The sequence below is a fragment of the Egretta garzetta genome, unplaced genomic scaffold, assembly GCF_000687185.1.
Source record: "Egretta garzetta isolate BGI_Z169 unplaced genomic scaffold, ASM68718v1 scaffold345, whole genome shotgun sequence".
In the NCBI taxonomy this organism is placed as follows: domain Eukaryota; kingdom Metazoa; phylum Chordata; class Aves; order Pelecaniformes; family Ardeidae; genus Egretta; species Egretta garzetta.
Window position 1 is genome coordinate 57,265 of NW_009259692.1, and position 12,071 is coordinate 69,335.

Sequence of the window (12,071 nt, forward strand, 5' to 3'; positions counted from 1 at the left end):
GGTTTCCCCAGAGCAGAGCAGAGGGGCAGAATCCCCTCCCTCAACACTGGCCACGCTTCTCCTGATGCAGCCCAGGGTAGGGTTGGCTTCTGGGCTGCCAGCGCACGTTGCCGGTTCATGTCCGTTATTTTGTCCAGTTCATTTTCTTGTTTTCCTTGGGAGTGGTTACAACCGCTCTGAGCTTCTGCCCCACCGAAATCTGTGCTCATCAGAAGCAGTGGCAATGGGTGTGCTTTGCCCATGTGATCTTTGCTTGGGCTTTTTGTTCCCTTAGAGGCCAGCTTGCAGAACTTGGCTGCTTTCAGAAGCACGCTTGCTGGTAGCAGAGGCTCTGCCCTTAGAGCAGAGCACTTCTGAAGGAGCTGATAACCCCTTCACCAGCTTGCTGGTGCTCTCCATTCATACCCGCTGTCTGCAGTCTGGTGTAATCTCATCCCCACACCAGACTGGGCCAAAACTCTTCACCAGATACTTTTGGGGAAGTGTCATCCCCAGGTTGTTCATCTGTTTCTGAGAAGACAGCCGGGGAAAGAGGCTGCTTAGTCATTTAAAAATGACACAGTTCCCTCAGCCTTCTAATCTGAGAAATCCTCTGCTCCTTCGTCGGGGGGAGGAGCGGGGAGCGTTTTGAAACTTGCAGGGAAGTGATGCTCATGCGCGAGTGTGCCGTTTGGTAGCGCTGAGAAAAATCCGCTGTTACCAAGCAAAACTGGGAAGTCAAAATAGAAATTAGTGAGCAGAGGAGGATAAACAGGATGGAGACAAGGACTGGGAGCGACGTGGGAGCGTGCTTTGTGGCAGTGGTGTTGATTAAAGGGTCTGTCCCAGGTGTGAAAGGCTGTCCTGGCATCCAAGCTCTCTTCTGCTGTCGTGCGGCCACCGTGAAGCCCACAAGGTGACGCGCTACCGGCCGAGGTTGCTCCTCGGAGGAGAAAGCAGCCAGCTCTTGCTGCGTCCTACCTTCCCGGCCTGGGGAGACTTAGAGCTGCTGGTGGCGGCTGCGGTGGTCACTGGTCAGCACAGGCGATCTCCATGGGCATGGGCCATCAGCCCCATGAAAAACTCCCTCTGCCTCCGTGGGTTCGAAGCCTTCAGAGGGAGAGAGGCCAAGAGCTGGCTGTGGACTGGAGGCGGCGTTTTGGCGAGCACTGTGGGGACACAAGCTGAAATGCTTGCGCGGAAACTGCAGAAAGTTCTTGAAAGTCAGGAAATGCCACAACCAAAATTGCCTTGGTTTTTCCTTCGGTCCTCTTGTGTATCTGCAGCGCAGTGCGGTCTCTACGTGGCCTCGGACTGCGTTTTCCAGGATCAGTGCATGGGGGAAGATGCCCACTGGGTAACTTTGTTCATCCCGCTGTGTTGTGTGGCTCTGTGCTCTCGTATCCCTGCTCAAAAGACAAAATTATTTATTTCCCCATGGGCTTCTCCGGGGTACTTATTGCTGTGATATCCGAGCACTTCACAAACAGTAATTTAATTTTGCCGTCTCCTTTAGGGAGGGAAGACAGCAGCCTTGTTCAGCATGGATTAAAGAGGATTTTTTTAATAGAATTGGATTTTTATTTTCTTTAAGCAGCCGTTTATTTATGTTTTGGTCTGTTCAATGTAAAAATAGTAACAGCATTCGCTGCCAGTGTGCCTGATCTCTGAACTGGGAGTGGGGGAGCCCGGAGCCAGCTCTGGCAGCCCATGGGTGCGGGGAGGAGAGCTCCTGTGGTTCAGCCTAGTTCAGTTATTTTTTAACCAAGAAGCTGGTTGAAAGCTGAAAAAACCCCATGAAAGGCTTTTGTTAACCATTAGGTTGTGAGATTAACAGTCTGAGCACTTTTTTGGGGGCATGTTTTGCAGCCCTGCAGGTGAAGATGGAGCTCTGGGCTGCAGGTGCCCGGGGAGGCTCTGGAGCCAGAGGTGCTGGGTGCTGTCGTGCCCGGAGCCCGCGCTGTGGAAGGACAGAGCGGCTTCTGCTTGGCTCCAAAATGGGCTCCAGCCCTGGAGGGTGGTGGACTGGGGCTCTCGAGTGAGGAGCATGTCCCCAGCAGCGGACAAGGTGGCCAGGCCTTGGAGAGGGATGGTTTTCTGGTACTTGACTTCCCTACATCAATGTTAGTTTAAGGTGCATCCATACATTTACAGGGAAGTGCTCTGAATCCGTGAGGCTCTAGCCAGCATGGCTGGCATGGTCACAAAGTGCAAAATACGTTTCCATGTTACCTGGAAGGCTTCAGCTGTAGATACTTAGATGAGATGTTCAAACCATAAGTTGCAGTGCATACAGCGTTCCTGGAACAGGTAGTGTCTTCACTGTTCCAGTAACATTAAGCGCAGAACATGCACAATTACTGCCTAGGATTCATCTTCAGGAAACATCTGTGTCTTTGCTGCCCAGAGCATTGCTGAAGAAGGAGCGCAGGCCTTTGGAAGTGAAGCGTTGCTTCAGCCTAGCCAGCTCTTTCTCCCAGGCCACGGGTGGTCTCGCAGTTCCCTAGGCAGGGTTGGGTTTATTTGCCCTAACTTTTTACACCTTAAATTTGCCTCAGCCGAACCTTGCTCTTCAGAGTCCTGTAGCCTACGGAGGGAAGGAAATGCCTCTTGTGATCAATTAATTCCTGCCTCCTTAGAAACCCAAGTTAGGATGGGTCCGCTTGTCTGGAGGTGCCTGCCTTTTTCTGGCTCTGGGAGAACCAAGGTACACGCACAGCAGCTCGTTGTCCAAGTCTAAATATCCCCCCCTCTTAGTGCTCTCCCTTCCACGTAAACTCCTTTAGTTAGCCTGCGGCTAAATCCATCCCAAACCTATTTTCTCCTACAAGGTACTCTCCCCGCTGAAGGCTCTTTGTCCTCCAGGATTTCAGGCAGAACTGCATGGATCGAGACACTCGGTACCGTATTGGATGCGTCGGGTATTTCTAGAAAGCCTTATCAAGGCTGACGCCGGGGCTTTGTTTCTCCAGCCACAAGCGAGCGCGGCCCCTCTGCACGGCTCCGGCTCTTCTCCCCGCAGCCCACAGGGCGCTGGCTCTGGGAGAACCAAGGTACACGCACAGCAGCTCGTTGTCCAAGTCTAAATATCCCCCCCTCTTAGTGCTCTCCCTTCCACGTAAACTCCTTTAGTTAGCCTGCGGCTAAATCCATCCCAAACCTATTTTCTCCTACAAGGTACTCTCCCCGCTGAAGGCTCTTTGTCCTCCAGGATTTCAGGCAGAACTGCATGGATCGAGACACTCGGTACCGTATTGGATGCGTCGGGTATTTCTAGAAAGCCTTATCAAGGCTGACGCCGGGGCTTTGTTTCTCCAGCCACAAGTGAGCGCGGCCCCTCTGCACGGCTCCGGCTCTTCTCCCCGCAGCCCACAGGGCGAGGCGGGAGCCGGGGTCAGTCGTGGTTTGTGCACCCGGGCCCCCTCCTGCCCGTCTGCCCTCTTCGCTTTCCCAGGTTACCAGCAGCAGTATTTTATGTTTTGTGCATTTGCTGCGGCACTGACCCTCTCACTTCTCTTTTTCAACTCATTAACTGCTTGTAAAGTGTCTTAACCTTAACCTGTCCTTCATTTTGTCCCCTCCGAGTGTTTCTAAATAGGAAACACCACCTCCGCCCCCGGGGACTCCCGTTTCAGGCCATCTGCCCGTGCTGCGAGTCAGCTTTGGTTTCCCATCTCCTTTGGCCCACGTTGCCCATCAGACGGGCGCTGCCTCCTCGGCCTGGTGCAACCCTGGCGCTGTGCAATCGGCGCCGCGGGTCCCTGCCGAGCAGCCGAGGTCTCTGCGCGGAAATGTCCCGGGCTGGCAGCTCGGGCGGGCGTCAGCGCAGCGGCTGTTTGATCCCAGCAAAACGTCAGCCCGTGTTAAAGAGGAAGGATGTGTTTTTGTCCACACAACATGCAAGTGCCAGGGAGAGGAACCGAGGGGTGACAGGACTCTGCTCTGAGAGTGGGCATGAACTTCTGGTGCTGAGGCCAAGGCTCTGGCATCGCTAAAATTGCCGGGATGTCGAAAGCCAACACATCCTGGTGGTAACAGCTAATGAGTGTTATGCATGCCTCGCTCGTAATGCTTCGCTAAGCATTTAATACCTTTGCTAAAGCAAAACTCATTTGAGACAGCTCGCTAATTCCAAAAAAGATTCCTCTGGTGAATCGGTCACCAGTGGAGCCGTTCAGCCACTTTGCTCCTGTATTTCTGTTCTTGCAAGCAGATCTCATGATGGAGCCCCAGCAGAATTCTGCTTCCGTGTCTTCAGTACTGGTGCTTTCCTGCAGTGTGTGTGTGCTAAGATGCTTTATTTAAAACCAGCAGCTTTAGAAATATCTGCGTGTCCCTATGCCTCTGCAAAACGGCTCCTTCCGAGGGCGGTACGCAGTACAGCAGACTGCCAGGTTGTTTTGCTTTGTGTTTCTTTATGCAATTTTGATTAAAAGATATTTATTTTTCACTGACTCTTGGTTCACTTCAGCTGAATATTTTATATAGGTCAGTGGATTTTTATTTTTTTTGTGTCCCATAAGGAAAGTGAGACATCCCAACACAACTGTCACCCGCAAGAAAGCGTGGCTGAAATTCTCAGAGATGTTTGCTTGGCTGTTTGGGTCAGGCTGGAGTTCGGGACGCCTCCCGTGGCTCTGCTGCAGTCTTTCCGCTCCATCTCTCTAGCCTCCCATACCTCCGTAGCTGTGGGAGGTGCTGCTGGGATGTCTCTGGTACAAGCAAAGGGAGCAATGATATTCTTATTACTTCTGTTTATGTTATTAGGAAAAAAAATTTTGCCTCTTGTCATAGCGCCCGCTGCAGCAATTGCTGCCCCCCCTCCAGTTCAGAGAACTGAGATGTGACATAAACTCTCCCCCACCCTTCCTCCAGCCTTATCTTCCTCGCAGACTTTTCACTTTGCTTTCCTTGAACTCTTGGGCTGAACTCACTGCACCGTTCTCAGTCTTGTCCGTGCTCCTCCTCCCCCTTCCGCAGCTTGTCCCTCTTCCTTCTCAGTGCCAGCCTGTGGTAGATCCCTGCCCTCGTGAAAACCACGTCGCTCTTGGCTCCAGCTGAGTCCCGTTCCTCTCTCATCTTTTCCTTTCTCTCTTTGCTTGCGTTTGCTGTCCGGAGATGCTCTTCTCAGATCCCACCCTAGAGCCTCTTGGTATTTCTCTGGCACCACTCCGCAAACCTGGAACGGCCTCTTTGGGGCCCAAACTGGAAATACTTCATCCCTGCGCTCTTGGCGCTCACCAGTGCTAGTCTCTTCCTTACCTCTCCATCGTCACCACTTTCTCCAGCCCTGTCTGTGCCCAGAGGATCTAGAGGACCTGCTACCAGTGGGGTTGCCCTGGGGTGCGGCTGCCGGTGGTGCTGCAATTTCATATTTGTGCAAGTTGTGGCCTGGCATTTCCCGTGGTGACACCAACCACAGAAGCACCTTCTGCTATGTTGGAAAGTGTCCTGGTGACCTGCAGTGCTGCTTGGGTCGGTTCCTCTCCTGTCCACCATATCTAGCACTCCTGCAGCTCTTGCTCTCCTTGGGTCAGCCCAGTGCCCTGGGCTTCCCGGCGGCTGGAGCCGGGCTGAGTGCATCGGGAAGGCTCTCATGCCCGTACAAGGAGAGATTCAGCTTGTTGAGGTTTGTGGAGCATCGACGGCAGGCAGTTGCACAGTGGGGAAAGGAGGATGAGGAGGGGCAGCTTCGCTTTGCAGCATTTAATTGCTCTGCTTGCAGGGCTAGCGGCATTTCTGGGTCTTGGCTTTCTGAGCTCTGGGTACCCTGTTGGAAAACATCCCTCCCCACCTTGGTAAAGGAAACAGGACCATGCTGCTGGGGCTGCCCATGGTGTTTGGTGGCCTGCAAGGAGGTTTTGGTGGCCACCCGGAGAAGGGATGTGATGGTCCCTCTTCTGAAGCTGTGTGTTTTGATTCAACACGTTTCTCAGGGCAGGAACAGGGCTAATCATGCTGCTGTGAATCAAGGTCATGTTTTTCTTTCTGGCTTACCAGGTCAGCAGTGAAAGGAAAATCAACAGGCGCCTGAGCTAGGCCAACTATGTGGTGGACAGAAAGGACACGGGATGTTTTGTAACGCAGCTGGCTTTACACAGCCAAACCCTCCTGTTGTTGCGGCGGCTTGCGTCATACCGGAGCTGTGAAGCACATGGGGAACTTTGCGGCAGGGTCACTGGTGAGATGGCAGGTCACGCTGGTCCTGAATGGTGCTCACCAGAGCGGGTGGCCCAGCTGGGAGAGACCAGAGCACTTGCTGGCCAGAGATTGCTGGTCCCACCGGTGCTGGTACCGCACGGTGCTGGTCCCGCTCGGCATGGGACTGCCATCGGCTGGGGGGTGAATGCTGCGTGCGATGTGTTTTGTGAAACAGGGACCAAGAGCTCACAGCCACGTACGTTTTGCAACACAAGGTGAGTGAGCTGTAAAAATCAAATGCAAGCTTATTCTAAACCAGGCATTTATAACCCCCCAGAAAGACTTGTAAGGGGCTGAGCACTGCTGGGATGTCCTTCGTCAGCCCATTCCCCTTGGTCCCAAGAGGCGGAATGCAGCCAAGCACATGCTGGGATGGGCTGTCTGGGAGACTGCTCTGGTACGCTTTGAGTTCTGCTCTTGGCTTCCAGAGGAGCTGATGATGTCCTGGGGCCTTTTTCTGCATGCCCCCCCTCCTGCCTTCTGTCACCTGGAGCTCAGCCGAGCTGGTTTCACCCAAAGATCAGATACTCATCATCCTGTAGCCCTGCCATGGGTCCAAGGAATGAGCTCCTTTCCACAACCCTGCTGATCCCAGCAGAAGGAACATCTGGGAGAGCCTCAGGATTGTGCTGGAGGACAAAGAAATACGGTTGTACCCGGAATGACTTCTTGTTGCAGAAGCAGAGAGGCTGTTGCCAGCAGGGCGGTCTGGGACCCTGCTCGGAGCCGAAGCGGGCAGCAAGCAGCCAGCTCTGCTTCTTCCCCTTCAGTCTCACACGTGATTGCAGCATGGAAGCAGTTGGGTTTGGATTTGGCCTGGAAGAAGACCAAATTGTGCTTTTGTTGCTTTCCCGTGTTTACTTGATAGTTTCCCAAAAAATTCCCTACAAAAATTGTTTAATCTGACCACTTTTTGGATTGTTTGCAAGGTTTATTTTAAGGCCTGTATGTACTAATGCGCTGCTGTGCCAGAAACTTGGCGCCCATAGGGTGGCTTATTGTATTCCTTTTTTTTTACTGTGTCAGGGCATATTGGCAAAGTCAGTCAACTACTTCAAAAGGAAATGAATTTGCTTCCGGCCTTTACATGTTTGGCTTCCACCTTAAGGAGGAAGAAGGAGTTTCAAAGGTCACAAGGAGTATAAATAGAATAAAATGCAGTAAAACACCTATCTGCCTTCAGTCCCTGAGTTTCTTACTGTATGAGGGTCAAAAGTGACCCAAGATGTCCTCTTACAGGGGACGGGGTGCTCTGGGATTGCTGCTGGAGGGATGTTGGCCCAGTCAGGGTCATCAGCGTTCACCCCGGTGCTGGGTAGCTGGGGCAGCCCTGGGCTGGTCGGAGCGGGGAGAGCCAAGCGCACGGCCGGGGGTTCCAGCGATGGGGCTGCCAACGCGCTGTTTGTAGGAGCAGCTTTGCTGCGCAGATGAGCTGCTGTCCACCCTCGCTTCCTCTTAGGCTTGCTCAGGACTGCGTGTGTGGTCCTTATCTTCCCCACACAGCTCATCGCCACTAATCTCCTCTGCAGAGCCGCACAAGGGGTGACTTGCAGGTCTGCCTCCCTTCTCCCAGCTCCTCCTGTCCAAACCACAGTTGTGGCTGCTCTGAAATTCCCTTCTGGCTGTCTGGCCATCAAGTTGTGCTCAGAATGACTTTAAAAATGCTTCTAACTTGTCCTCTGTTATTGCAGGAGTGTCCCCAGATCTGTCTGCGCTCTTCAGCTCCCAGCTTGCTCCCTAGCTTCACTTGTTCTTGCTCTCTTTGGGTGTCTCAGATGCTTCGGGTCACATCTCTCAGATACCTTGCTTATCAGCCCTCCCAGCCGAAACTCCTGGCCAGGCTCTTTATCTGTCACTGCAGCATCCTCTGCTCCGTTCTTGGCCAGCTCAGTGTCCCACTACAGGTATCTGCAGAGCGTGCTGCTGCCATGGCTCTGACCTCCCCAGCCACCTTCCTGCTCCTTGCCCGGGTTTGCCACCTCTCCCTCCTCTTTCCCATTTCAACAGAAGTTGTCTGTGCTTCTCATCCTGTCCTCGCCCTTCTGCCGTGTCTTGCTGTCCATCCCTCACGTTGGACACTCTCTGTAGTTAAATCTGCACTAACTTGTGTGCGCCCTTCCATGCTCCCCTTCTGGGCCAACGCTTGCCTTTCTGGCCGGCCGTGTCCTCAGGTTACGTGTGCTCTGTTTTGACCGGTCTGGTCTCATTAATTGCTTGCATACCTGCCACCACCCCTTCTGTATTGCTATCTAAACTGTGGTTTTCACAGAATCACAGAATTGCAAGGGTTGGAAGGGACCTTGGGAGCTCACCCAGTCCAACCCCCCTGCTAAAGCAGGTTCTCCTAGAGCATGTTACACAGGACTTCATCCAGGCGGGGGTTGAATATCTCCAGAGAAGGAGACTCCACAGCCCCCCTGGGCAGCCTGGGCCAGGGCTCGGGCACCCTCAAAGTCAACAAGTTCTTCCTCCCATTCAACTGGAACCTCTTCTGCTTCAGTTTGTGCCCATGGCCCCTTGTCCTGGCGCTGGGCACCACTGCAAAGAGTCTGGCTCTGTCCTCGTGACACCCACCCTTGAGATATTTGTAGGTGGTGATGAGATCCCCTCTCAGCCTTCTCTTCTCCAGGCTGAACAAGCCCAGCTCCCTCAGCCTTTCCTCGTAGGGGAGATGCTCCAGGCCCTTTGTCAGCTTTCTTGCCCTCCTCTGGACTCTTTCTAGGAGTTCCTCCTCTTTCTTTTCCCTGCAGGGAAGGAGCTTTCTGTGCATCGTTCTCGGACGGGTCCCTTTTCGTGCTGCCTGTTCAACAGCAGGCACCCTACTCCAAGTCTGGCATTAGGACGTGCCTGCCTGGCCCTGGCTGCCTTGGGGATGTTCCCTGCCCTGCTCGATCATGTTCTCCAATTATTATTTTTTTTTGAGGGGAAAAAAACATCCTGAATGAGACCAGTCATCCTCGTGCAGGAAAGGAGGAAGGATCTGGCAGCCCAGCGTACAGAACTCCCAGTAAAAATGTGCTGTAACAACTCTGGGTATTGGTAGGAACCACAGCTGCTTGCTCTTCTAAAAAAGGAAAGGAGAGGCTGAAAATAGCATAATCCCAGGAAAATGAGAACAATTGCTGTTGTCAAAGTCAAGTATCTAAAATGAACACACACTGGAAGCAAGTCGGGACTCCTAAAAGTAGTGAACATTTCGAGATCGCCTGTCGAGGGAAACTGGCCTGCAACAGAGCTGCATCCGTCCTGCGACCTGCTCAGTTTTGAGAGCTGCAAGAGGGAAGCGCTTGCAAAGCCTCTTGGCATCAAAGCAAAGCACAGTAACCCCCCCGTGATGGGTCGCTTACTGCCCGAGAGGCAGGAAAGCAAGCCTGCAAATGGGAAGGAACACACCAGAATCAGCGCTGTCCTGGTCCTGGCAGGTCCCTTCTGCCTGGAACGTGGTGGCCAGCGGATGGCCACCAGCAGTGGAAAGGTCTTTGGGATTTTGCAGCAATGGAGGTGGAGTTTTCAGTAGCTGTGTCTGTGTGATCATGCCTCGTCTCTCCGTGGTCGCTCGTGATCCACTGGGAGAAAGCGACGGGGGATCTTCCCCAGGCAGCCGAGCTCTGCGTCCCTCCTCACCTGCTCTGCTGCTTCCTCTGTAGAAATGGCCAAAGGCTTTCTCTGTGAGAAAGGTGCAGATTCGGGCACAGGTTGTTCTGGAAAAGAAAACGGGTTTGTCTGTGTGATCATGCCTCGTCTCTCCGTGGTCGCTCGTGATCCACTGGGAGAAAGCGACGGGGGATCTTCCCCAGGCAGCCGAGCTCTGCGTCCCTCCTCACCTGCTCTGCTGCTTCCTCTGTAGAAATGGCCAAAGGCTTTCTCTGTGAGAAAGGTGCAGATTCGGGCACAGGTTGTTCTGGAAAAGAAAACGGGTTTGTGTTACCTTCCTCTGCTGGGGCCAGCCCCAGACCGTGGCCCCTTGGCTGCTGTCCTGCAGCTTTCTGCTAGTTACTCACTTTCTTTTTGCTTTTCTATTTTTTTTTTTCCCCTCCAGTCTTTGTTTCTCAGTTGCTGAAGTGATGTGCCTTTGTCCTCTCTGTCTCGGTGGAAATACCAGGCACATGGGTGTTTGCCTTCCCCCCCGATGGCCATGCTTGGGTGTGGGCTCTGCCGCGGCTCGCTCCGGCCCCAAGGCCAGTGCTGTACCCTTGAGAGTGCTCCTTCTGCAGAGCTGTCTTGCACAGTCTCAGGTGGACCTGGGTGTTTCAGATTTGATTTAAATCAGGAGTGAAACTCAAAAATGCTGCAGTTCTCCAAAAGGAACCAGAGGGCTGGATTTGGAACGGCTGCCCTTATGACTTGGCCTGGCCACAGACCCCAATGCCCTGGTTTCCCATAGCCCCTACACCAGTTGCAGAGTCCCAAATATGTTTCCATGGAAGCTTAATCCAAGACTTGTCAGATCTTTACTAAGCCAGGCTTTCCTGAACCGACCTCCCTCTGGCTGCTAGCTGCTGCCCGCTGCGGTGGAGAGCCCAGGCAGCTCCTGTATTTACTATTGGCTTCCCTGCACGTGGCAGGGTGAGGTTGGCCATGGGGAACAATTCCTTCCCCTTGGGGCTGTCAGGGGCTGGAAGGGGCTAAAAGAGGTCGAGTCCGCAGCCCTGGGGGAATTTAACAGCCGGGCAGAGGCGGTGCTGAGGGCCAGGGTTTGGGGGTGGGATGGCAGGGGTAGGGGAGTGGTTGGGCTGGGGGAGCTCAAAGGGCTTTGCCAACCCAACCCATTCTGTGATTCTATGTTCTTCAGTTGTCTCTTCCCTTTCCCCTGTTGGTTTTTAAAAACACACTTGATACCCTCTAACTCTATTTTTGTGAAGGTTTCTGTGAATTAAGTGTGTGCACCAGGTGTGTACGGAGTGCAGGGAGCGTGTGAGAGCTTCCCAGCATAGCGGTCCTGCGTGCCGCCGACTAATGCCCGTTCTGCCTCCCCTCCTGCAGTGGCTGAAGGATCCTGGTCCCCGCAACGAGAAGAGGACCCTTTTCTGCGACATGGTGTGTTTCCTGTTCATTACTCCCCTGGCGGCGATCTCCGGCTGGCTGTGTCTGCGCGGAGCCCAGGATCATTTGCAGTTCAACAGCCGACTGGAGGCCATCGGACTCATAGCACTAACGATAGCACTTTTCACAATCTACGTCCTTTGGACACTGGTAAGTGCCAGCTGCCCAGGGCCTTCTTTCTGTTCAAAAGGGAGATGGGCGTACCGGCTCGCACCGCGTCGGCGCGGCCAGCCCCACTGTGAGAAAATCTTGGGCTCTTTCTCTTGCATGTCCATTTAATTATCTTCAAATGGGAGCTGCTAAAGTTATTGCTGAGAATGAGAAACCACTTCCTGATCATCTGCTTTCCAGATTGTCGTGGGAGCCGTGTTCCCCGGGGTGTCACGTACCTGGGCGCAGACATGCCCGAGCGTGGCTGGGGCTGGGTGGGAAGGTCTGGGGCTGGGGGCAGGCAGTGGTCCGGCTGTTGTTCCTGTTCCTATTGACAAGAAGAAGGACAAACATAGTACCCGGGTGGTTGAGGGGAAAAATAAAATCTGGAAAATGTTTCACCCCTAAATAATCTGCCATCGTGTCCCTCCATGTCTGGGTCCTGCCCTGGGGTCACCACAACCCCAGGCAGCGCTCCAGGCGTGGGGCAGAGCGGCTGGAAAGCTGCCCGGCGGAAAAGGCCCTGGGGGGGTTGGTCGCCAGGGGGCTGGAGAGGAGCCAGCAGGGTGCCCAGGTGGCCAAGAGGGCCAGCGGCATCCTGGCTTGGATGAGGAGTGGTGTGGCCAGCAGGAGCAGGGCAGGGAGCGTGCCCCTGTGCTGGGCACTGGGGGGGCCGCCCCTCGACTGCCGGGGTCAGG

The 12,071-nt window shown here is 53.9% G+C and overlaps 1 protein-coding gene and 1 long non-coding RNA gene across 12 annotated transcripts in view; one reads left to right on the forward strand and one right to left on the reverse strand.

The window, feature by feature from the left end:
- LOC118452293 overlaps positions 1 to 9,681 on the reverse strand; it is an 18,614-nt gene extending 8,933 nt beyond the window's left edge. The window contains exons 1-2 of the long non-coding RNA XR_004842009.1: positions 9,572 to 9,681; positions 8,817 to 8,824 (exon numbers count right to left, since the gene is read on the reverse strand). This is a non-coding gene — a long non-coding RNA (uncharacterized LOC118452293). The remainder of the gene's footprint in view (positions 1 to 8,816; positions 8,825 to 9,571) is intronic.
- MARCHF2 (membrane associated ring-CH-type finger 2) overlaps positions 1 to 12,071 on the forward strand; it is a 60,501-nt gene that overhangs the window by 18,502 nt on the left and 29,928 nt on the right. For all 11 annotated transcript variants that reach the window (XR_004842006.1, XR_004842007.1, XM_035894300.1 and 8 more), the window contains one exon: positions 11,164 to 11,373. Coding sequence is in view for 9 of the 11 variants with exons in the window: in XM_035894300.1 (XP_035750193.1) it covers positions 11,164 to 11,373 (210 nt within the window). In the remaining 2 variants the exon portion in view is untranslated. The remainder of the gene's footprint in view (positions 1 to 11,163; positions 11,374 to 12,071) is intronic.